At 38.2% G+C, this 23913-nt stretch overlaps 1 protein-coding gene across 1 annotated transcript in view; it reads right to left on the bottom strand.

Moving 5' to 3' along the window:
• Positions 1 to 225: 225 nt before the first annotated feature.
• Positions 226 to 23913, bottom strand: part of MTTP (microsomal triglyceride transfer protein) — a 39754-nt gene continuing 16066 nt past the window's right edge. The window contains exons 5-18 of the mRNA XM_032223785.1: positions 23428 to 23544; positions 22781 to 22920; positions 21864 to 22014; positions 18739 to 18899; positions 17630 to 17798; positions 16317 to 16424; positions 14080 to 14292; positions 11435 to 11646; positions 10082 to 10179; positions 9870 to 9991; positions 7611 to 7838; positions 4041 to 4165; positions 2332 to 2502; positions 226 to 842 (exon numbers count right to left, since the gene is read on the bottom strand). Of these exons, the coding sequence (XP_032079676.1) occupies positions 674 to 842; positions 2332 to 2502; positions 4041 to 4165; positions 7611 to 7838; positions 9870 to 9991; positions 10082 to 10179; positions 11435 to 11646; positions 14080 to 14292; positions 16317 to 16424; positions 17630 to 17798; positions 18739 to 18899; positions 21864 to 22014; positions 22781 to 22920; positions 23428 to 23544 (2184 nt within the window). The 3' untranslated portion in view covers positions 226 to 673. The remainder of the gene's footprint in view (positions 843 to 2331; positions 2503 to 4040; positions 4166 to 7610; positions 7839 to 9869; positions 9992 to 10081; positions 10180 to 11434; positions 11647 to 14079; positions 14293 to 16316; positions 16425 to 17629; positions 17799 to 18738; positions 18900 to 21863; positions 22015 to 22780; positions 22921 to 23427; positions 23545 to 23913) is intronic.

Below are 23913 nucleotides of genomic sequence, written 5' to 3'. Positions count from 1 at the left end.
CACTAGGGATTCGAACCGCCAAACTGCCGATCTTTCTGATTGACAAGCTCAGCATCTTAGCCACTGAGCCACCATGTGTGTGTATGTATGTATGTATGTGTGTATATATATATATATATATAATATACTAGCAGCTCTAAAATTACTGCTGTTAAATCACTGAAATGCCTGTTGAAATTGCTGTAAGGTACAGAGAGATAAAACAACACATACAGTATTATTTGGTTTTTTTTCTGTCCAAGGCTAACTATTTTGAATGGGGTGTAGGGAGTGATTTTAAATTACAGAAGACAGTGAGGAACTGATTAAAACTTCAGTTCCATCAAGTATCTCACCCCCAGATTATTATTTTCTCTTAAACAACAGAAAATGTTCTTAAGAGATCCAAGCAGAATTATGTCCTATCACCTCTAATGGTCTTCAATGAATATCTGGATTTGAAATAAGTTGTATTCCTAACATGTTACAAACAAAACCCAAAACAAATCTTTTAAATATATGTAAATATGTAAACACAGTGCACAAGACTCAATCCTGGGCCCCTTAAAGTTCGATACAACAAAGTTCTCACAGACTTGCAAATTACAGGTTTAGGCCCTAAACGAAGGTAGCAGGATGTGAAGCCGGAATCAGCTAGTTTTTTTTTGGTAAAATTCAAGATCAGGTGCCTATTTCAAAACCAAGCTTCAGAAAAATCGTCTTGGTCACTGAAGACTTTCCTGCACATGTGGGAATTTTCTTGGTGAAGGGGATATTCAGAACCTGCCACCAAGCTCACTTTTCTTTTCCGAGAGATGTACGGCTTTCCAGAAGGAAGACTTTCATATTTTGTTAGGTGTTGCCTGCAAAAAAAAATAGTAGTGATATGATTATACTGTACTACTTGAGCCACAGCATGTTATAATCCTAGGAATAATTCTTAATGACATACACAATTGAAAGGGATCATGTTTTAACTTTTTCTTATCCATAATTTTCCAGAGCAAAGTTGAATAAAAACAAATACAACACACCTTATGGCTTTGAGACTCAATAATCTGGGTCCTGGACTGATGTATAGATATACACATTTGAGGTCAATGGCACTTGAACACAATGTCAGATGCTTTGCAAGCAGCACAGGGCCCTCCTGAGCTCTGTTTTCACTGGCAGAGGATTGCAGGAGGCGGTGGCAGCTGAAAACAGAGCTCGGGAGCCTGTTTTCATTGGCAGAAGCACTGTGGGCTGGTCATTTGATATTTCTAGGGCGGCCCCGCGGGCCATATCTAAGTACCCCCGTGGCACGACAAAACCGTGGTCCACTAAAGCGCGCCTGATTAAAGCGCGTACCTGACATCATCAGCAGCGCGACAAATACGACCGCGGAGAAAAAAGGGCGCTTTAAAAAGCGCTTTTAAAGCAAGCCGATTCACGTTAAGGTAAGGGTTAGGGTTAGGGTTAGGGTTAGGGTTAGGGTTAGGGTTAGGGTTAGGTTAAGGGTTAGGGTTAGGTTAAGCGTTAGGGTTAGGTTTAGGGTTAGGTTAAGGGTTAGCGTTAGGTTTAGCGTTAGGTTAAGGGTTAGGTTTAGGGTTAGGTTAAGGGTTAGGTTTAGGGTTAGGTTTAGGGTTAGATTTCGGGGGGTTAGGTTTAGGTTTACGCGTTAATTTTAGCTTTACCGCTCACAGTGTGCTTTTTTCGTCGCACTGTGATGATGTCAGGTACGCGGTTTCGTCGAGCGCGCTTTAGTCGACCGCGGTTTTGTGGTGGAACCAAGTACCCCGTGGGCCAGATCCAGCCCCTGGGCCTTGATTTTGACACCCCTGCTCTAGACTATACCTCTAGGAATTCTCAGAAGTCACACCAAGGGTGGTGGTGAAGATTGGTGGAAGATTGAGATCTTTCTCTAAGCCTGCCTATCATGGCACCAATCTTGATCATACCATGTTTGCTTTTTCCCTCACTTTGACTTGGAGAGAAAAAAATTGCAACCTCCTTTGCAATGCTGAAGGGGTTGTAAAAATTGGCACTGTGGTATAGAGTAGCTATCCCTGATCATACACTGTTAGAATACTGTGATAAGTCTATGTGACAGAATGTTGGGAAAGTTGGATTGGATTGGAGTCCCCCCAGGGAAAAGGGCGGCATATAAATAAACTATTCATACTCATACTCATAATGAAATTAGGACAATCAACAACTCTTGATTAGGGACTAATTTAAGGGCCATGCAATCTCCCATGCAAATTGCACTCTTTATTTACTTAACACGTAATGGTCTTCTACAGAATCAGAAATCAGAAAGCTGCATTAAAATGCTAGGCAGATCAATAAACATTTCTAGTTGCTTCCTACCTAAATGGACTTTCGGTTTTATCCATCTGCATGCAGACCAAAAACGGGTATTGTGAAAATTTCACTGTGGTGACAAAATCCAACATTGCTTCGATTTCAGAAGTGGTTTCCAGGCCAGCCTTCACAAACATAGCATCCACAACAAAGTTACCAACCATAGCCACAGCTCCCCTGAACAAAACAGAAGTGGGGGAAAAAACAAGTGGTCAAAAATTGAATATTATATTGGAATAATATCTCCCCCAACTGATAACTTTTAGACAAACTGTTCTGTATAAAAATCTCATTTCACATTGGCTTTCCTGTCGGCACCCGTACATTACTGACTCTTCCTAGCGGTCAAACATTGATGTTGATAAGGATAGGAGGAGAAAAAGAAAAGTGGCTATGTAGTTCAAACATTAATTCCTGATGTCTCAGGAATTCACACCTTGGTCAGGACAGGAATGATAAATCCAATTCCCTACATTTCACTGAATGACAAATTGCAACATTTCTCAATCTAGCTTTTTGGTTGTGATCACTGAACATAGTAATCTGACAACTGAAACAATATGGGCTCACCACAAAAGTTCTAAAGTATTGTTCCACTAATTATTTTACTCAAAGCTGATAAGGGCAATACACAAGTTTTATTCAATACGTGATAAAGGCAATAAACAAGTTTTAATCAACACCTGTATTGTGATCCACCAGAGGAGCTGGTAGTAGATTTGACAGTGAGGAAGTTGGGGAGAACATGGGCCATCCTAGAGTCTGGGGAAGGCTCTGATGAGGGTTCTGTGTCAGAGGCAGAGAGCGGGCCAGAGCTGTATGCCAGTTATCAGCTGCCTTCAGAGTCAGGCATCAGTGAGGCAGACGAACAATTGGAACCTGTTCCCACTGTGAGTATGCACATAGTTGCAAGATAAAAGGAACAGCTAAAGAACTGGGAGTAAGGTGGACAATGAATGGTCCCTTCCTGAGGAAATAAAAGAGGAACAAAGGGGAGTGGAATTTGCAGGAGATAATTCGTTCGCTTAATTGGTTCGTGACTCTCTGAGACTCCTTGCCAAATTTTGCAGATATCAGTCTGTCAGGTCTCCAATCCTCCTTGGAAAGACTTTGTTGGATGTGAATGAGCATAATTCACAGTAAATTAATAAAAGGGTTTTTTGTCGGGACAAGGAATTTGCTGAATGCTCTTGCGAAGCCAAGGTTAGAGCAACCTGATAAAGACAATACACAAGCTTTGAGCTACCAAAGGTATAAGTAACAGTTTTTACTATTTTGTGGTTCAACTGATCCATGGAGAGCAAATGATGGAATATTGCCATACAAACCATATAAACATCAGTTGCGAGTTGACAATCATATGGAGGAAATTTTGACTTTACCTTCACATGACTATCAACTTGCAACTGATGTTGGGATGCAAGTATACAATGCAGGGTATGTATCATGTTGTTGCAATAGACCATGTTTTCACTATCAGTTTGTACCAGATGTTTCGACTATAGTTTTCAGAATCGGGTAGAAAAAGAATCTTCTGCAGAAATAGTAAAGTTACATTTTCTCTATTTTCCACATGTTTTCATACAACTATTCTTTCAACTAAGGAGCTAAGTTCTTAAAATGTTTAAGAGTTGTACACACTAACTAAATTTAAAATCCCTCTTGTTGATGATGAAATCTAATATCTCCATCAAGAACTAACTTAGATGTCTCACCGATTTTTAACTTTTGTTTTGGATTCTCTGTACCAAAGGCTGAACTCCATTCCTCCTGATACATCAATTGTCATACCTCCTTTGAATTCAGCATTGCAAATCAGCCCAGATTGCAGCTGGATAGCCTAAGTACAAAAAAAAAGAACACATAATATTTCTTGCTTATCTAGTATATGTTCAGATTAGTAATGTTTTAAGGTAAAGGTTCCCCTCGCACATATGTGTTAGTCGTTCCTGATTCTAGGGGGTGGTGCTCATCTACGTTTCAAAGTCAAAGAGCCAGCGCTGTCCAAAGATGTCTCCATGGTCATGTGGCCAGCATGACTAAACGCTGAAGGCGCACAAAACGCTGTTGCCTTCCCACCAAAGGTGGTACCTATTTTTCTACTAGCATTTTTACATGCTTTTGAACTCCTAGGTTGGCAGAAGCTGTGACTAGAAATGGAAGCTCACTCGGTTACGTGGTGCTAGAGATTCAAATCGCTGACCTGCTAACATTTCTGATCAACAAGTTCAGCGTCTTAGCCACTGAGCCTATAGTAATATTTTAGAAAGACACAAATACTTTCTGTCTCTACTTCCCTGTCTCCCTTTTTGAGTTTTCCCTTTGGTGTAAAGAAACATCTCTCCACTCCATGCAACTGGGCAACTCAATCAGCTGAGAACAGAAGATCCATAAATGAAGCTTACAGTGTAGGGCAGCTACACAGCGAGACACTTCAAAGTACATTTTTTAATAACAAAAACTGTTCTTGAGACAGTTGTTTCATGTTGCACAGAAACGAAACATCTATCTCCTCAGCACTATTCAAGCACGTTTCTCTTTGATATTTTTGGTCTAGACCAATGGTTCTCAAAGCGTCTTCAGCAGGTCCACTAAATCAAATCAATATTTAAATAATAAAGATTTTAAAATGTCAGAGTTTTAATTTGTAACGTAGTAAATATCAATAGATATCATCCACATAAAACAAAGATCTTTAGGGTTCTTGATCATTTTTAAGATTGTAAAAAGGTCCTATGATCAAAATGTTTGAGAAGTTCTGGTCTAGGCAATACCTATGAAAAAAGCCTACATAATATTTAAAATTAGGGTCACTAAGCTCATTTCATATGTGATCTCCAAACTACTAAACTGGTTAGAAATAAAAAAGCCTTACACTACTATAAAAGTAATAGTATAATAAAGCTGTTGAATAAAGGGACAAATGGTTTTCCATATAATTCAGCGAGAGACATAGCTTTATGGATAAAGAACCTTCCTACCAAGGCTGCCCCTCCCAGCTGTCAAAAACTTACAGCTGGATTGGGAATGCATTGCATAGAGACCATTTGGAAACAGTCAAAACAGAAAGCAATTCAGGGTCACAGCAAGTCATTTCAGTTGCATGCTGACAGACAGCCAACATTTTAAGGTTCACGTGGCTTGGAAACCATATTAAATATGTTTATAGTCTTCCTACAGTGCATAAAACAAAGTATGATGCAGCTTCTGGTAGGTGCATATTTATTCAGAGGTCCATCCTGCTGAGCTCAAAATAGTTAACTCTCCAGAAATTGTGCAGAGGAATTCAGCTGGTGTATGGTTATTAATAATCCCCTCTGTTTTCAATCCACTTAAGCAATGTAAGTACGCCCATTGGTTTTTTTTCTGACTATACCCAAGAAAAACATTGAAAAAATAGGGAAATAGGAAACAGCAAACCTGCAATGTTCTTTTTTGAAAGAAATATCCATAGACACTAAATGTCATTATAACTGAGCCTTGTTTCCTATTACTCTGTCAAGACAGCTAGTCACTACTGAGATCAAGAACTCTGAAGAACCAAACAACAGTATTGTTTCACAAAATTTCAGTCCTCTTCTGAAAATTGTGATGATTATCTATGACCATGCCTTTTATTGCTAGAAACAAACATGATGTATGATACCCCACCAAATTGGTCAACAGTCAAATGTACTTGGAAGAGAGTAAGAATTCAGAAGCTGGGCTGGGATAATAATTAAACAAGCCTATTCCTGTCTTGTCACATACACTTGGTAGTTGCCATTTAAAAAAAAACTTGTAATAGGTTATTTATTATTATGAGTTTGTCATCTGCACCTCCATAACCGTCTGGTTTGGCTCTGCAACCAAACAAGACAAACACAGATTTCAATAGATAATTAGATCTGCAGAAAAAACAATTGCTTCCAATCGGTCTTCTATTGAGGACCTGTATACTGCAGGAATCAAAAAGAGGGCTGTGAAAATATCAACAGACCCCTCACGTCCTGGACATAAATTGCTTCAACTTCTGCCCTCAAAATGACACTATAGGGCACTGCACATCAGAACAACTGATGCACAAGAACAGTTTTTCCCCAATGCCATCACTCTGCATAACAACTAATTTCCACAACACTGTCAAATAATTTACTATTTTATATAATTTACTGTATTATTATTATTTGTCTCTTCCTTCCTAGTATCTATCTCTTCCCATTTATGACTATAACTATGTTGCTTGTATATTTTAATTTATATTATTTCTTTACTAGTACGATTTGATAGCTTATTAGTAACCTTGACTATCACTGTTATATCTTTTTATTCTTGATGAATGTATTTTATTCTCCTTATGTACACTGAGAGCATATGCACCAAAGATAAATTCCTTGCATGTCCAATCACACTTGGCCAATAAAAAATTCTATTCTATTCTATTCTATTTAGTTCAAAGACTCAGACTGAAGAACAAAAGTGAAAATGGACACAATAAAAATAAAAATTGAGTTTTCAAAGAGGGTGGGGGGAAGCATTTTTAAAAAATCCATAAAACACTTCATCCAGTCAATGTATTAATTTTATTTTTGAACATTGCTAAGGGTAATGCTAGTCATTTATTTGTATAGTTTATGAGTTCCATGTATAATATACTATATGTGTGTGCGTGTGTGTGTGTATAAATTCTGTGCAACCATCTAACTAATCATCTACTTATTACTGAACTATAGGTTCTTCTTACAACAAGGCTATGCAAACTGGCATTATCAGCCTCCATGCTTCAAAAACATTATTACTAAGAGCATAAATTTGGAGTAAAAATGTCATATATAACTACCGTATTTTGGGGAGTATAAGACGCACCTTTTTCCCTCAAAAAAGAGGGTGAAAATCTGGGTGCATTTTATACACTGAATACAGCATTCCCCCCCCTCAAATGAAACCCCACCCCATTTACAAAAATGGCTGTGCATAGGTTTTAGAAGGCCTCCAGCATGCTCCTGAAGGCTGGGGAGGACAAAAATGAGGGGGAAATGGGCCATTTCTGCTAGTTTTGCCCTCTCCCCAACCCCCAGGAGCACTTTACAAGCCTCCTAAAGGTTAGGAATACCTTTTTTTTTTTTCAAAAAAATGGGCCAGTTTTCATGAAAAACGGGCCATTTTTGGGAGGTCTGCAGAGTGCAAAAACCTTTTTTTAATTTGCCTTTCAAAATCTTGGTGTGCCTTATAATCCGGTGCATTTTATACTCCGAAAAATAGAGTAGAATATTAGGTTTCCAGTACATACATTTCACAGTACATACCTGTGAGAAATCAAACAGAAGGATGAGCCCTTTCACTACATTAATGGGGTCTCCAGTGGCTGAGAACATTTTAGACATTAAATCACTATATCCTTGGAAAAAAGTAACTGGCCGGAGTTGAACATCAAACATGATTGCTGACAAACCAGCAAAGGAGTCAAGATTTTCTTCTCCTTCATCTGCAGATGCAGCTATAATAGATTCCAGACCTTGAGCTTCAATTATCACCTAAAAGAAAGCAACATATAGCACACGGGAAAATGAACATGTGCATGCAAGGACATTTTGTTCTAAATTCAACAAGATTGTTATATTATTCAACTCTCATCCATCCCTTCTTACAACTGAGAAGCAGCACAAGGCTCTTCTAAGATAATGTTACATTGAAAAGGAAAGGACATATGGCAACTACCATCAAGAGCAGGACTGAAGGGAGGATAGGTGGAAGCTACAGAAGGGCAGATTTTAATCAATGTAGATAAATTTTATGGAAGCTCTTGTTTGACAAGGAAGTGCACTTTCTTAGATGTCCTATAAATCCATTGGAGGGATTTATGCAAATTCTTTTAATCATACATAAAGTACTATAGAGTTTATAATGAAAAGGGTTGGAAGTAAATGATCTCCAGATCAGAGGTGGTATTCAGCAGGTTCTGACCAGTTCTGGAGAAACGGTACCAGAAATTTTGAGTAGTTTGGAGAACTGGTAAATACCACCTCTGACTGGCTCCATCCCCATCTATTCTCTGCCTTTCGAGTCCCAGCTGATCGGGAGGAAATGGGGATTTTGCAATATCCTTCCCCTGCCATGCCCACCAAGCTACACCCACCAAGCTACACCCACCAAGCCAAGCCCACAGAACCAGTAGTAAAAAAAATTGAATCCCACCACTGGGTTACACAATATCTCGCTTTATGATCACATTGTTTAGTGATGGAAATTCTGGTCCCAGTTGTGGTTGTAAATCAAGAGCTACTAATCCCACCGGCTCAGGGTTGACTCAGCCTTCCATCCTTCCGAGGTGGGTAAAATGAGGACCCAGATTGTTGGGGGCGATATGCTGACTCTCTGTAAACCGCTTAGAGAGGGCTGAAAGCCCTATGAAGCGGTATATAAGTCTACTGCTATTGCTATTACTTCTATTACAGGGAAAATTCAATCATGGTACATTGTTTAAAGTGCACAAACAACTACTTGCTGCAGACTTCCATTCCATGAATAATAGCAAGCAATGATAAATCTTTTACCTGGATTATAAATAATCACAATTACATTAATATGGTGGTACTTCACTGTCTCATTTGTCTCATTCTCAATCTGATATATAGTTCAGAAATTATTAGTGATAAATAACTTTATTTGGATTATTCTCTCTGTTTAAGAAATCCTAAACATTATACATCACAGTCAATACATTTATGAGCCTAAGAGCCTGCCTGGAAGAAAAAGTATCCTGTAGCTATCTGGGTGACATCTTGATCAACATATGTCATTTTATTCTTATTAAGTATCAACCTTCTAAAGTTTGTCTTTCGCTGCAAGCAAGACCCTATTCCAAGAAGTGGAACTATAAACCTGGACAACTTTCAAGACCTTAACCTGAGTGAGATTAAAAGGATTTAAAGGATTTAAATGGCCCCTTAGAATGGGAGACTGCGTTTCCTCTCCAGGATGAGTACGGATCAAGTTCTGGCAAAATTGAATCCCACCACTGCTCCAGATCCTTTCTCATTCTATGAGCCTATCAAAGTTTGACATAGTTGGGCAGTCAAGGTAATAAAAACTGCAGCTACTCAACTTCTCATAATTATGAAAGATGTGGAAACACTGTTTTTTTATCTGGCCAATGAACAGCATTTTAAATTTAAAAAGTAGGGAATAGAAAATGATGGAGTTGCTGTTACAACAAACTTTAAGCCATGCCATCAAAGGAAGCTTAGAGCACACAAATTCAGGTTCAATCTGAAACATCACCACTCAAACATCTGGAGGATGAGCAGGACCTTTTACCATGTAATGAATTAAGAGGACAATAGTAAGCAGTTCTTCTTCCAAACCCCTTTCATGATTAGAAGAGAGGTATTACACTTGTGCGTGCATAATGTTTAAAGCAATTCTGAACCATATGCACAAAAAAGCATGGTCCTAAACAATAGTTTGATCTGATTTAACTTGATTCCACGATCAAGTTGTAATGACTCAAGCTGCATGCTAGGCTCTCTTCTGATGTTTTTATTTTAATAGTGCATGAGACATACCTGGCTGGCATGAAGTTGAGCAAATTTATTGAAAAGAAAGATATTCATGTTGCTTCTTCTTAAGATACCGGAACCAGAGTACAGTATATCAAGGCTATATGTAGATGATAGAATTTGGCCACCTTAATTAAACAGAGTTACATGTTACAATTTTGGCAAAAACAATAAAAAAATGCAAATATAATCTCATATTAATTTTGACCATCACGTACGTGTTAGATAACCAGAGAAGGCCGAAGAAGAACCCATTTTGGAAAATCGGTCATAATTATGAATCAATATGTCCTTCAGGACTTTACGGATCATTTTGCTGAAAAACAAACATTTTATTTCTATTGGAGAAGAAAATATTTTCCCACTACAATTAAATACTAAAAAGATGCATTTTAGTAATAGCAATTCATACATTATGATCTCACCTGAAATCCATACTAAGAACCTTCCTTTGAGATAAAGACACTAATTTATTTAAGAAAATCTGATTATAGGGGTATGGTTATTTGCTGAAAGTTACAGTACAATAATCTCATTCTTACCAACTTCTACTTTTCTACATACATCATTATGTTACCGATTGCTAGTTCAAATTCTATAGTTCAGCCTATATGAGAATTGTATTTACATTGAGTAAATCTTCTGTAGCATAAATCTGCTTTCTCTGTTACACAAATGCATATAGCCACCATGAAACTTGCCAACCACATTTAGACTAATGCATTGTCAAATGTATCCTATTTTGTTACTATCATGTAACCCCCCCAAAATTGGTTAATTTTTTAAACCCATCATAGTAAGCATACTGTGCTAACACAATCATTCCATCAAACAGAGAACTGAGTTAGCATTTTGCAAGCCTTAACGTGGATGTCCTGATTTTTAAAAAAATTCTGATCAGTAAAGCTATCTTAACTTTTGAATAGTCATTTACCTCCCACCCCTACTACTACTACTACATCAAAACAATTTTTAAAGTTTTAAATCATTCCAAGATAAGATAAATATTGTGACCCGACAAAAGCGCGAACGTCATAAGCGCGCCGACAACACTGCGGCCGACAACAGCGCGCCGACAGAAGCGCAATTTACTTTAAGGTAAGATTTACATTTAGGTTTAGGGTTAGGTTTAGGGTTAGGGTTAGGGTTAGGTTTAGGGTTAGGTTTAGGGTTAGGTTTTTTTTGTCACCGCGCTTTAGACACCGCGGTTTAGTCAGGCGCGCTTTTGTTGTGCGCGCATTTGTGGTGGAAACCCCCCTCCCTATTATTGTAAGCCGCCCTGAGTCCCCTCAGGGAAAAGGGCGGCCTATAAATGCTTAATAAAATAAAAAAAATATATATCCTGCTTGAGCAGGGGATTGGACTAGAAGATCTCCAAGATCCCTTCCAACTCTGTTATTCTGTTAAGAAAGAAACAGGAAATTTAAGCTCTCACTGTGATCTTTAAAAAAAACTATGCTTTTTATCCCAGTATGAATATGGAGGAGGTTGTGTGAATTGTACAAGAGTAATATTTGTGGAGCAGTTCTATCGCAGCATGGTTACACAAATAACAATGATACTTGATATACCTGGCAGGCATTTCAAAACGTAGTATGTCCTGGACTAGTGAAAGCATGTACTTATTCATCTCCAGTGGCAGCTCTCCAATAGAGAGGAGGAGGTTTTTAACTTCCATGAAGGACGGATTGCTGTTGAAGATAATAGCAGCAGCTGTGGTTCTTACGGTCTTCTCATGAACTTTATAATTCTGGTGGTAAATCCTGTTCATGGTTTTTTTCACCTGGTAGAAATATAATCTGGTCAATTCCACTGAATAGCTGATAGAAGAAGAGAAGAAAAGAAAGAAAGTCTATGTATTTACTCATAAATGAGACCAGATAGATTTTTTTCAAAAGAAACTTCAGATGCTATAGCTTCTGTGTACTGGGATAGTATCAAAATTCAAATAATTGTGTCAGGATCAATAACTATCAAGGAATTTAACCTATTACCCCCCAGTTCTCTCAAATTGGATGAAAAAAATTAGTGAATTTTGGTTGACATGTATCTTACTAGGTGGCGGTAGAAAATATCAAAATATTGATATATTGAAATATATTGAAATATCAAAATATTGATCAAGCATCAAACTTGAAAGCTGTGAGGTTAATTGTTAGACAACCTAGTAATATGAGTCCCGGATCTCACTTCTTTTTCATCTTTCTGCATACTGAACTTCACCTTGGATCATACAACATGTTCATAGTTCTTGTAACAGATACACAGAAAGACCAAATCATGGTTCTTCTCCCAAAATGTTAAATATATTTCTGCCCATATCCGGAGCAATCAATGAGACACCCTTTTCTAACCTTAAAGATTTATTGGATAACAACTCCCACTATGTTCAAGCTAATGCAAGTTATAGCTCAACACATCTAGAATGTATATGAGAGTTACTTCCCACCCAGTGGTGGGTTCCTACCAGTTCGGACTGGTTTGGCCGAACCTGTTAGATATTCCCCCCCACTGACAGACTGCAAGAGGTTTCCACCAAGGTCCTTTGTTCCGGCGGGAACAGAGATTGAATCTCATTGGTCAAGAGGTCTGACAGATCCCTTTAAGGACCACTCTCTCAGCCTTCCGTAAATCTGTTAAGACCTGGCTGTTCCGGCAGGCCTGGGTCTGTTGATCTTGATTGAGCTTCAGCCCCATTAAGATCGAGTGCATGTTGTGTCCTTCTTTTAATTTGTTTCTGTCTTGTATTTTAAACTTTTTTTTAATACTTTTAAATTGTTTTTATGTAAGCCGCCCGGAGTCCTTCGGGATTGGGCGGCATACAAATCTATTAAAATTGGAAATTTAAAAGGGGATGCTGCTCGACCATTCTCCAGCTGGATGTTTACTTGACTTGCAATAAAGAGCTGTTGTTTACTGAAGCCTTTTGTGCCTCCTTTACCCGATCAAACAGAACTGATAGTAGCTTGGCGGTGTGGGTTGCTGTAACTGGCAGTGACCCAGGCCTGCCATGCCCCCAAACCAGTTCTTCTGGCACTGCCATCTTGTTTATGGCTTCTACGCATGTGCAGAGCAATTTCTGTTGTACTGTGCAAGCATGCATGAGGCGCGTCCCTGAGTGAGCTGGCAGTAGCAGCTGCTGGGACCCACCATTGATCCCACCTTGATAAAACTGGTTTCAGTTATAAAAACAGTGAATATATAGAAACTACTCTTTTGTCACAAAAGAGGAAGGCATCCAAACCTTTTCACAGAAAATGCAGAAATGGACAAGAATTGAATAATTTAAATTTGGCTATATATAGCAGTAGACTTATATACCGCTTCATAGGGCTTTCAGCCCTCTCTAAGCGGTTTACAGAGAGTCAGCATATTGCCCCCAACAATCCGGGTCCTCATTTTACCCACCTCGGAAGGATGGAAGGCTGAGTCAACCCTGAGCCGGTGAGATTTGAACCGCTGAACTGCTGATCTAGCAGTAGCCTGCAGTGCTGCATTTAACCACTGCGCCACCTCGGCTCATATAGATTTAAAATCTACATATAGATTTTTCATAATCATCATTGGAATCCTATTTTTCTTCTTCTGATAAATGCTTCTTTTAACTTTTCACCTTCTGTTCAATAAATGTTTACCTTCCTTCTAATAGGGAGAATTATCAGAGATTTTTCATTTTTAGTCTTTGGATAAAACATTTCCATCAAGATTACAAAAAGGAAAATCTGAAAGTAAGGAGGCTGTCCAAGGATTACCTTGCCTGCAACTTTTCCAAATTTAGATATAGAAAATTTTAAAACAAGAGTTGGCAACATGGGGCTTGCAATAATCCAGACAGCGTATGTAAATTGCTCAAGTTCGATTAAAATTACATTTTTAATTGTAAGAATTTTTAACTCTCACATGAGAATCACCAAAATTCCATAAGGTTTCATAGCTCAAGATTTCAACGTTTTGAAGATTTGATGATCTATTCTAGCCAAACTTGGGGTAATTTTCTGGAAAGGCAGAATGACAGCTGGTGCTTAAAATGGTTGCTGATATTTAAAAAAAAAACGTAAGGAGTTCAAGAGACTCAGTCTCTTGAATTTTGCATGAGAACTCCATAATCTTTGTGGGTTCTTCGGTAAAATACATATATGTATTTACAACTTCTCTCTCTAAATGAAGGACCAACATTATCCAATACTCCTAAAAACCTTGTGTGCTTTTTATTTACCTCAGTAGTGATGGATGAATGATCATATCTCTGTAGCGCAGTAACAGCAATGTTGCTGATAGGTCCTTCTCCTGACTCAGCGAATTTTAGCAGCACAGGAACAGCTTCTGGCAAAAGGGCATTTTTCAGTGCCAAAAGGAACATCTTCACATCATCAGCTTTATCTGCTTTATTCAAGCCTTGGAATATCAGTTTCTTGGCTTCCACAACAGCCTGGAAAGAATCCACCCCACTATATTAATAGTGCACCAAAGAGAACTTAGGGGAACCTACTGTAGTAAAATGAAGAGAAATTTTTAAAGAAAACTATGACTCAAAAACAATATATAAGTAGTCCTCGACGTATGACCACAATTGAGCCCGAAATTTGTTGCTAAGCAGGACAGTTGTTAAGTGAGTTGTTCCACATTTTACAACTTTTCTTGCCCCAATTGTTAAGTGAATTGGGATTCCCCATTGACTTTACTTGTTATGTGACCCCGGGACATTGCAACCATCATAAATACATGCCAGTTGCCAAGGGTCTGAATTTTGATCATGTGACCACAGGGACACTACGACAGCCGTAAGTGTGAAAAACAGTTGTGTCACTTTTTTCAGTGTCACTTTCATTTTGAATGGTCACTAAAGGAATGGTTGTAAGTAAAGGACTACCCATATTACACTTTATTACAAGTCCTCCATCGGGCTTTCTTCTTAGATTTGATGGCTCTAATAAATCAGGGCTGTCAAACTCGATTTCATTGAGGGCCACATCAGGGTTGTGCTTGACATCAGGGGACTAGGGGGAGGGTGGCGGCTGGGATGAGCGCCTCCAGGGTGGCTGTGTCCAGCTTGACGTCACTTGTCAAGGCTCCATTTTCAATCACGACAGCCTCCTGCAGTCCTCTGCCAGTGAAAATGGAGCCCGGGGGCACATGTGGCCTCCGCATGCTCTGTTTTTGCTGGCAGAGTGCTGCAGAAGGCCATCAAGGCCGAAAATGGAGCCTGTGCGGGCTATGTATGGCCTCCCTGAGTTCTGTTTTTGCTGGCAGAGGCACCACGGGCCAATCCTCTGCTGTTTCTAGAGTGACCCCACGGGCCAGATCTAAGCACCCCGCAGGCCGGATGTGGCCTGCAGGCCTTCAGTTTGACACTCCTGTAATAAAGTATTCAATCAAAATATTATGTATATAAAATTCATTTTGATTTAAGTCTTTGGGCAGGAGTTCACTGGAAAGCATCATATTGGTCTATTCTTCAGGTCTTGATGGGCAAATCTTTTTCTGTTAAGGACTGTATTTCCTCAAGAGTCTTTGGTAAGGACCTACATAATGGGGAAGTATAATAGTATGTGGAAATGCCATTAGGAGACAGGGAAAGGGCTTCATATCTTCCTTTTATTCTCTTTCTGACAACCCCTTCTCTTTCCCAAGTAGCAACCAATGGAAAAAGGGCAAAAATCTCTTTGCAGAGGTTGAAGTGATTTTGTGCAGTGGGCTTTGGAAATTAGTCCAAGAGCCACATGTGGCTTGCAGATTGTCTACATCTAATTTGGGATGGGAGTAGGGGAGGTGAAGCAAGCATCTGTGAGCTATTTTAAGAGCAAAAAACTATTGTGGCTGCTACCATGGGCCTTTTATATATAGCCCAGATAGCATACCATTGTACTCTGCAGTATATGGAAGTGACACGCTCCCTCACCCAGTGACCATGCTATCCTTTCCTGGATGGATAATATTACAGCAGTAGTCAAGCAAAGAAAACAGAAAGCAGAAAGAGGCTGACACAAGGAGAAGAAACTAAGGATGAGAGATAATAAAGGAGTCGGGAAAACAACTTAAGAATTATTTGGAAGCTAGTTCTCAAGGGGCATAAATTGAATAAAGGAAAGGGAAATTGTCAGAAGACAGAGAAGGCAAGGTCTTTTTTCCAAGCAAACAGGAACTTAATAATTGGAGTCAGTAATAGTCAGAGGAACTTAAATGAAGTTTCATATTTGCATTAAGTGCATACAGGTAGCATAAGTCTTCAATTTATACCCATAATGGAATCTGCTCCTTTAGGTTGTAAATCATGCCAATCATAAAATTTTATTATCTTTTTTTGTGGCAGTCTTTAAACAAACCAATGCTTTACTATGGGCATATTTTTGCCAAAAACTGGAGGTAAATGCTGGTTTTTAGCACAACCGTTGTAAAATAGTTGAGATTGTAGCAGGATACCTAAACTCTTGTAGGAAACTAGAAAACACTTACAGGCAGTTTGCAGCCTCCCACGTTGCACAGTTTTCTGATGAGTGCGCCGGCAATAATAATAACCATTTCTCTGATTTCATTGTTACCAATTGGACTCCTGTATTTATTCTGTTGTATTACAAAAAAAAGTCAACAATGTTAGTATTGGCCCCTTAAATCTAAGAATTAAAAATATCTACGATCCCTTTGTGGGATTTCGCACAAATGTTTTTTCTGAAATTTGGCTTATACAAAGCTAGCACGACCTAACCCTACTGGTTTTCTCTGAGGCTTTAAAGATTTGGTTCTGCCAAATTTGCCAAACTTGGGACCTAAGTACGTGGTTGAGCCCATATTCATGGTTGATTATGCTGTTTGCTTGAGTTTATCTAAGTTGTTATATCATTTCTTATTTGTTATCTTTTGATTTTGTTTTGATTTCCTAGAAGCCACCAAGAGACATATCTGGGATGGGTGTTCACGTAAATTAAATTAAATAATTAATAAATAAATAAATAAATAAATAAATAAATAAATAAATACCAATCGTCTCAAGGAACTGTTCCAAGTCCTGTTTTATGACTGGAGGGAATAATGCTTCTTATTCAAGAAGGATCAGCCTACCTACCAATGTGCTGTGCAACAGATAGTCTTTTATAAAATATAAAATAGTCAGTGATTTGGGAACAAAATATTCTCAGGAAGAATTGGAGCAGTTCTGCTGAATGGAAAAGTATCAATGATGGATTGGTATCCATCTCATCACGAGGAAACCACCAGATCTGCTATTCCATAGAGCAGCTTTTGGCTATCATTTAAAATGAGGTTTTTAATTAAAAATCAGGAGGGATGTATGCTGATGTATGAAAGGTGGGGAAATTTAAACACCCTTTCCATTCATAACTTCGAATAAGCATCTCTTTCTTCCCACATTAAATTTAGCATTAGAGGGGAGAAAAGTCCCATTAAGTAGCATCCCTGAAGTATTTTTCTTAGTGATAATTGCATGCCAGGAAGAAGAGGAATTTTAGCTACATTTTTATGTGCATTTTCCCTAATAGTACTGATTTTTTTAAAAAATTCAAATACACTTATTTAGCTTTATTCATAAGGCCTTTATTTTTACTTTATTATTTTTACCATGTTGCAACTGAAACCAAAGGCTGTGTCAAAAGCTAGTCTCATTTGATTCAAAGAACCTCACTTCCAGGTGACTTTCAAAAGCTCATGTTCAATTCTCCAGAAAAGGGTATTTCTCGGGGGGGGGGGGGGGGCAACCATGTTCTTAAAAACATGCTATAGTCATGTTTCCTTGACTGCCACAGGTAACTTACAATTAAAGATCTGAGTAATAACTCATTGGGATGAGAAGTGAAACCAGAAGCATAGAGGAACCGTTCCTGAAGGAGAGATTCACTCTTGTTCTTGAAATCCAGAAAATCCAACATTGCTTCCAGAGAGGCTGAAGTATGTGTGGAGGCCACTGCATCAACTAGTTGGGGACTGTATGGAGGCCAAGCAGAGAAATAAAAAGTCGATAATTATTTATTTTAAAACACATTGCTGTTGCTGTGTCTTCCTGCGTTTTTAATACATGTATTGGATTACAGGTAGTCCTTTCTTACTGGCAATAGCATTAAATAAGGAAATTGGTCCTTGTGGTTGTGCTTGTCATAGCTTTCCTCCCCACTCCCCCCACCCACCATTATGGGATCCCAATTCAGATGCTTGGCAACTATCTGGTAATTACAATGGTTGCTGTGCACCACTGTCACAATTGTCATTTCTAACCTTCCCGCCGGCTTCGGTCAAGCAAAGCTGGCAGGAGTTGCAAATAGTGATTGTGTGAAATCCACATGGCTGACTGATAGAGTTGTCAGTCCCAATTGCTATTTTTATGCCAGGACTACCTGGAGAATGTTTCATGTTACTAACTGTTCAGTTTGAGCAGCTACACAACAGGTTTGTGCATTAAAAAAAATTCCAGACGTTAGCTGCCAGCAAAATGTTAGCATTGTTCTATATCTCTTTTCTGCCATCTACTGATTTTGCATATTTTTTTGCAATTCAAATCTACTTGAGCCTAAAGTTAGATCTGAAACCAGGATAATAAGGCCTGAGTAACAAGGAAATTATTTGGTGATAATGATAATAATATTAGCTGGCTTGCTAGTGATTTGTTTATGGCTTAGCCAGAAAAAGACACAGGGACCTCCGATTTAGTTCATAGTGGCTTGAAAACAGTGCACATTGTGCTAACAAGCAAGAACCACAACAGTGCTTTGTTATTTTATTCATGTTGACCATAATAATCTTATATAAGACTTATAAGTCTAATCTTATATAACTTTACAAAATAGAATAAATCTTTTTCCAAAGCTTACTGAAACTTAGAATGGAGATGTTACTGCAGAAAACGTGAAACCCATTGCCAGTAACTCACAGTATTTCTGTATTATTTTCATTTCTCAGTAGCTGTAAGATTTCTTCTTTTGTTGCTTTCTTCAGGCTCTCGATAAATGCCAAAAATCCTTTTGCGGCATCGGCTTTTGAAAGATTATCTGGTTCAAGCTGTTTTCGAATGACCATCCACTGCTGAAACAGCTGCCATAAAGAAACACAATTTGAACCTTTGCCCCTTAAAAAGTTTGTCCTCTGTGTGTTGCTTGAAACTGGCCTGGTAAATTACCTACTCTCTTCTGATAAATGCTGAAAGGCCAAAGCTTCTCCAGTTTTAGCCTGGTTTTCTAAAGAGGGCCTGACCTTTTGATGCAATCAGGCTTTTTCATTCCACCCCACCACCACCACCCCCCCCCGAGAATTCAGAAGGAGGGAATGAGAAAGTAAACCTGAGGTGATCAGAAAAACATTTGTGAGAGAAATGAAATATGTTGACCAACGGATTTTATGAAATAGCTAACCTGGTTCATACCTTTACAGAATTTTAAAGGTAATAAGTAATACTTGATATGTCATCCAAAAAGAAACTGAGACCCCGTGCCAAACCACAAAGTTGGCTCTGCAAATGCCAAGGTTGTTAACCAAATTAACAGCCAATTAAGCTCAGGAAGACCAGGTAGTATGAGAAAGAAGCTTAATGTTGACTTGCCTTGACTTTCTTTGGTATAGGAGCAAATGAAAGGGAAATACTGTCAGTCTTCGAAGACTGAGTTATTAACGAAGCAGAGTTTCAATATTTCATATGAAATCTGAATTGGTTTTCTTCAAGGGCTGACAATAATGTTAGTAGCAGAGGCGCCATTGATCTTCTAGGAGGTTTTGTGGATTGTGAGTTCTAGGTTGCATATTAGCTAAAGCTAATAAAAGACCTGTCTGTTACCTTAGGGCCGTGATGGCAAACCTATGGTATGCATGCCACAGGTGGCATGTGGAGCTCTCTCTGTAGGCATGCGAGCTGTTGCCCAGCTCAGGTCCATCATGAATGTGTGCGTGTCTCTCGCCGGCCAGCTGATTTTCAAGTCTCTGTTGTGCATGTGGGAGATGCGTGGGGTTGCGCATGCATGCATGGGGGGAAGCACGGAGGGTCCCAGGAGGCTTCAGGGAGGCCCAAAACAGGGCATGGGGGGTGTCGTGTGCATGCACGTGGGGGGGGTCATGCATATGCACAGGGGAGGGGGGAAGCACAGGGGGTCATGCACATCTGAGCAGGAGGACATGGCACATTGCATTGTGGGTGTGACCACAGATGCGCTGTCATCCATATGCACACAATTTCGACATGTGAGGACAAAAACGTTAGCCATCACTGCCTTAGGGTAATCAATCACGGAAGATCAGAATCACTCCCAAACTTTCAAGAATGGCACTCTTCCCCCCCCCCTCCACAAGCACACCTGCCTCATTTGGATTCACCAGGTAAATTACTTTAATTTACTGTAGCTCATTCAACCCAATATTGACTTAAGGAGAGCAAGACCTTCACATATAAGTATTCTGGTAGCATCCTGCTCAAAATGGCTGTTGCGTTTCTTTTCTCTTTTAATATGCTGTATTGTTTATTGTTTGTCGTTTTCCCCCTCCCTTTTGAATTGTGAGCCGCCCTGAGTCCCTTCAGGGAAAAGGGCGGCATACAAATAAAGGTAAAAGTAAAAAAAAAAAAAAGTAAAAAAAAAACCCTGTGATGAACTGCTCCATCTATTTCATATGGGTACTGAATTCATATATCCACATTGGAGAGAGAATGGAACTGTAAAATAACTCTTGATTTGAGGAACTATCTTTCCACTTGACACCATTTGATTATCAAGCACATTACATATTCACACTCTTCTAGATAAAAATAAATAAATGCTATACACTTCACTAAGAATTAATCCCGTAACATTCATAAAATCTTCTTTTGAATAAACCCACAATATTGGTGCTGGTATTATTTTAAATCTTCAGATGTCTAATTTCAAAAATCTGTTTTTTATCTTTGAAACATCTTGTGAAGTTTCGTCTGCCAAGTGAAAAAAAAGTTTGAATGTTCAAACAACTTCCAGTATAGAACTGAGTGAATATTTTGACCAGTGCTACCATATACAGCCATTTCTGTTATCCAGTATTATCTCCAGCATTCTTTAGAGAAAGTTCAGCTGTTCCTTCCAGCAATGTTTATTGCAGCTCTCCTAACTAGGAAATTAGGAGCTCAGCTCAGCCTTTGCTGAAATACCCTCTCTCTTATTGGGCCAGGGTTATTAAGCAATAGTAGCAGATGCTAATTCCAAATAGCGCTAGTATAATTTCAGCAGTACAAGTTCACCTTACCTGAATTGTAATTAAACATACAGAAGCAATGATGATGACTGAGATAGAAGCTATTTCTGGAGCCTTAATGAATGGCAAGGGAGTACTAATAGCTCAGGACACAGCTGGAGATTATAAACTTTAGCTGAGCATCCCTATATATCCTATGCTAAATATTGCTTTATAGCCAAGAATGTATGACCCAAGGCCTTGGGATTGCATGTGACCCACATTTTCAAAACTCTTGTGTGTGACGCTTATAGCTCCTCTGAAAGTTGTGTTGAATGAAATACTTAGCAAGGAAAAATATTGTAAATATATGAGGTATGATTATGTTAATTATTAAACATAATTTCATTTTAAAATTTAAAAGTAAAGTTAAAATGTTTGTGTTAAACCCCCAATTTTTGGAGTCTGTCCCCAATGTGCCATTTAAAAGCCAAGTGTGACCTTAACCCCAGAAGTTTCCTCCTCCTGAATTATTGGAAATTTAGTCTCTATAATTATACTGAGGAAGGATACTTGAATTATAAATGAACATTCTTTGTGAGGTTTCCCTGAGATGGGTCAAGCAATGTTGCATGATAGAATTGTCAGTTGTTTGATTGCTGGAGAAGAATAGGGCACCATGGGGCAAGGCCTTCAAAACTATTCACATATAGTTCAAAATCTCAGAAGCATAACTACAGTAGCAGTGAATGTATTTCCCAAATAAAGTAATCTCAAATTCTCTAATCTCTTCAGGTACCTTTTTCCAGCTATGACCATTTCAATAGCACATTACTGTTATATTTTTTCATGTATTTCTTTATGACTTACTGATGGACAATGTTTGCATTCATAAGAGACAGGATCTGCCATCAAAGAAATTGCCACATAATTTGAATCCAGAGCCTTTATAATGCTGGCAACTTGCTTCCCAGCCTTCATTCTTGGACCAGCTTCAGTTGACTTCAGTTCCAGTTTCTGCCTGTATATATACATATAAGCAAGCAGTTCAACAATTATGCCTCCTTTAACACAAACAGCTTAAAATGTGTTGGCAAGGGCCACAAGAGATATAAAGTTGAGTAATGGTTATCAGCAAGGGTATATCTATTTGTGGCAAAATTCATGCGAATGAGGAATCAGATAGTATGTAGAGCTGCAGCATTTAAAAAAAAACAGAACATTAAAAAAATATTTGTTTAGATTTGACAGATTATCCGTGGATTTTGATATTCCTGAGAACAACAGGAGAAAGTCAGGCTCTATCAAGCATTCAGATGAAGAGTCTTGCAATTGAGAATGACAAAGTACCTCTCTTTGTATTATTAAAGCAGCTGTATCATTTGCAGAATTTGTTTGGCTGCTTTGAAAGCCATCCTTGGCTGTCTACATGAGTGGCTGGGGCTAAAGTATATCTCTAGATGCATTCACCCCGATTAGGGAGAAATTTCTAGGTAGCCACTCAAGATTTTTAATGATGCATCTGTTTTAATGTGTTGAGGATATATGCTTTGCTTATATGTTTGCAAAGCGCTTCTTCCAAGCCCAATTAATACAAAAACAATGGTTGCAATAATAAACACGTTAAGCTTCTTGAATTATATACAAAAATATTGGTTTCAAAATGTTTTCCCATTGCTTTTAAATTATAGTACTTGGAATATCAATAAAGGTAAAAGTTAAAAGCATTCATAATTGGAGTTGACCATTGGAAATTTTCTGAAAAATAGACAAAGAAATCACCTTACTTTGAAATAACTTTGGCATCAATAATTTGCAGAGATTTCAAATTAAAAATATGGTTTTCTTCAGCCCTCACAGATTTAATGAAGGTGTCCTCTAGTATATAAATTACAGCGGAAGTGGATTTTTTCTTTACGTCGAAGAGCTGAAAAATGATTTTATATAAATACAAATACATAAATAAATAAAATTAGAAGCTAATTTTCCAAATTACATCAATCTCTTTTTCTAATGCTATTTGAGGGATATAAAATTATTTGAATGTATCTTGTTCTAAATTATAACATGGAATCAAATCAATTAACATAGTTTTACGGTAAACAAAAGAACGCAAATCAAGTAGAATCAGTGGCCAAAATTTAGGATAACCTCTGGTGTATATGATTTTTAAAAAAAATCAATAAATGATTAAGAAATTTGAAAAAGTATTTATTGAACCATACTAGCTTTCATTGTCCCCAAACCCATGTTTTCTTTATTCAGTATTATTCGAACCTTTGGGGATTTTTTGCCTAACAGACAAAAAATGTAATTTTAGTTGTCATAGTTCTAAAGGTTCTAAACTGACTTGCGTTTTTCTGCAGGGTTGGGACCACAAAATTAAAACCCAAGAATTAACCACATTGTAGAAAAGTTGTGTACCCTACTGTACCTGATTGTGGTTAGTTACACTTGGCTGTTTTAATTGGCAAGAGTTCAGGGCTTTCACTTTAGTGATCTGATTCTGTCGAGTTTGATAAGTCACATTGCATTTTCCACAGATATCAATCTAGAGAACAGATGAAATAAACATGTTGGTGTATCAAAGACTTGCTGACCAACTTTTTTATATATACAAAACAGTCTCTTTTTTTCACTATAAATATCCCCAAAGTAATAGCAAGCTAATATAATCATGCAACTTTAGCAATAAAGCAACTCGGTTTCTACCTAAGGCAAATTTCACCTCAGATAAGGAATTTTATTTAAAACTATAACTGGTGAAGGAAAGATCTGCAACCCCAATAGTTCTAGCTCCCACTAGAGTGATACTGTTTGCATTTTTAAAACCTGTAGGATAATTTCAAAGAAGTGGTTAATATTAATTAAACCCTAGTTAATGTATAATATTAAGGCATTGTTTGCTTAACTACGTTCT

Source organism: Thamnophis elegans, chromosome 9, assembly GCF_009769535.1.
Source record: "Thamnophis elegans isolate rThaEle1 chromosome 9, rThaEle1.pri, whole genome shotgun sequence".
Taxonomy (NCBI): Eukaryota; Metazoa; Chordata; class Lepidosauria; order Squamata; family Colubridae; genus Thamnophis; species Thamnophis elegans.
This window is presented reverse-complemented; position numbering and strand designations above follow the sequence as displayed.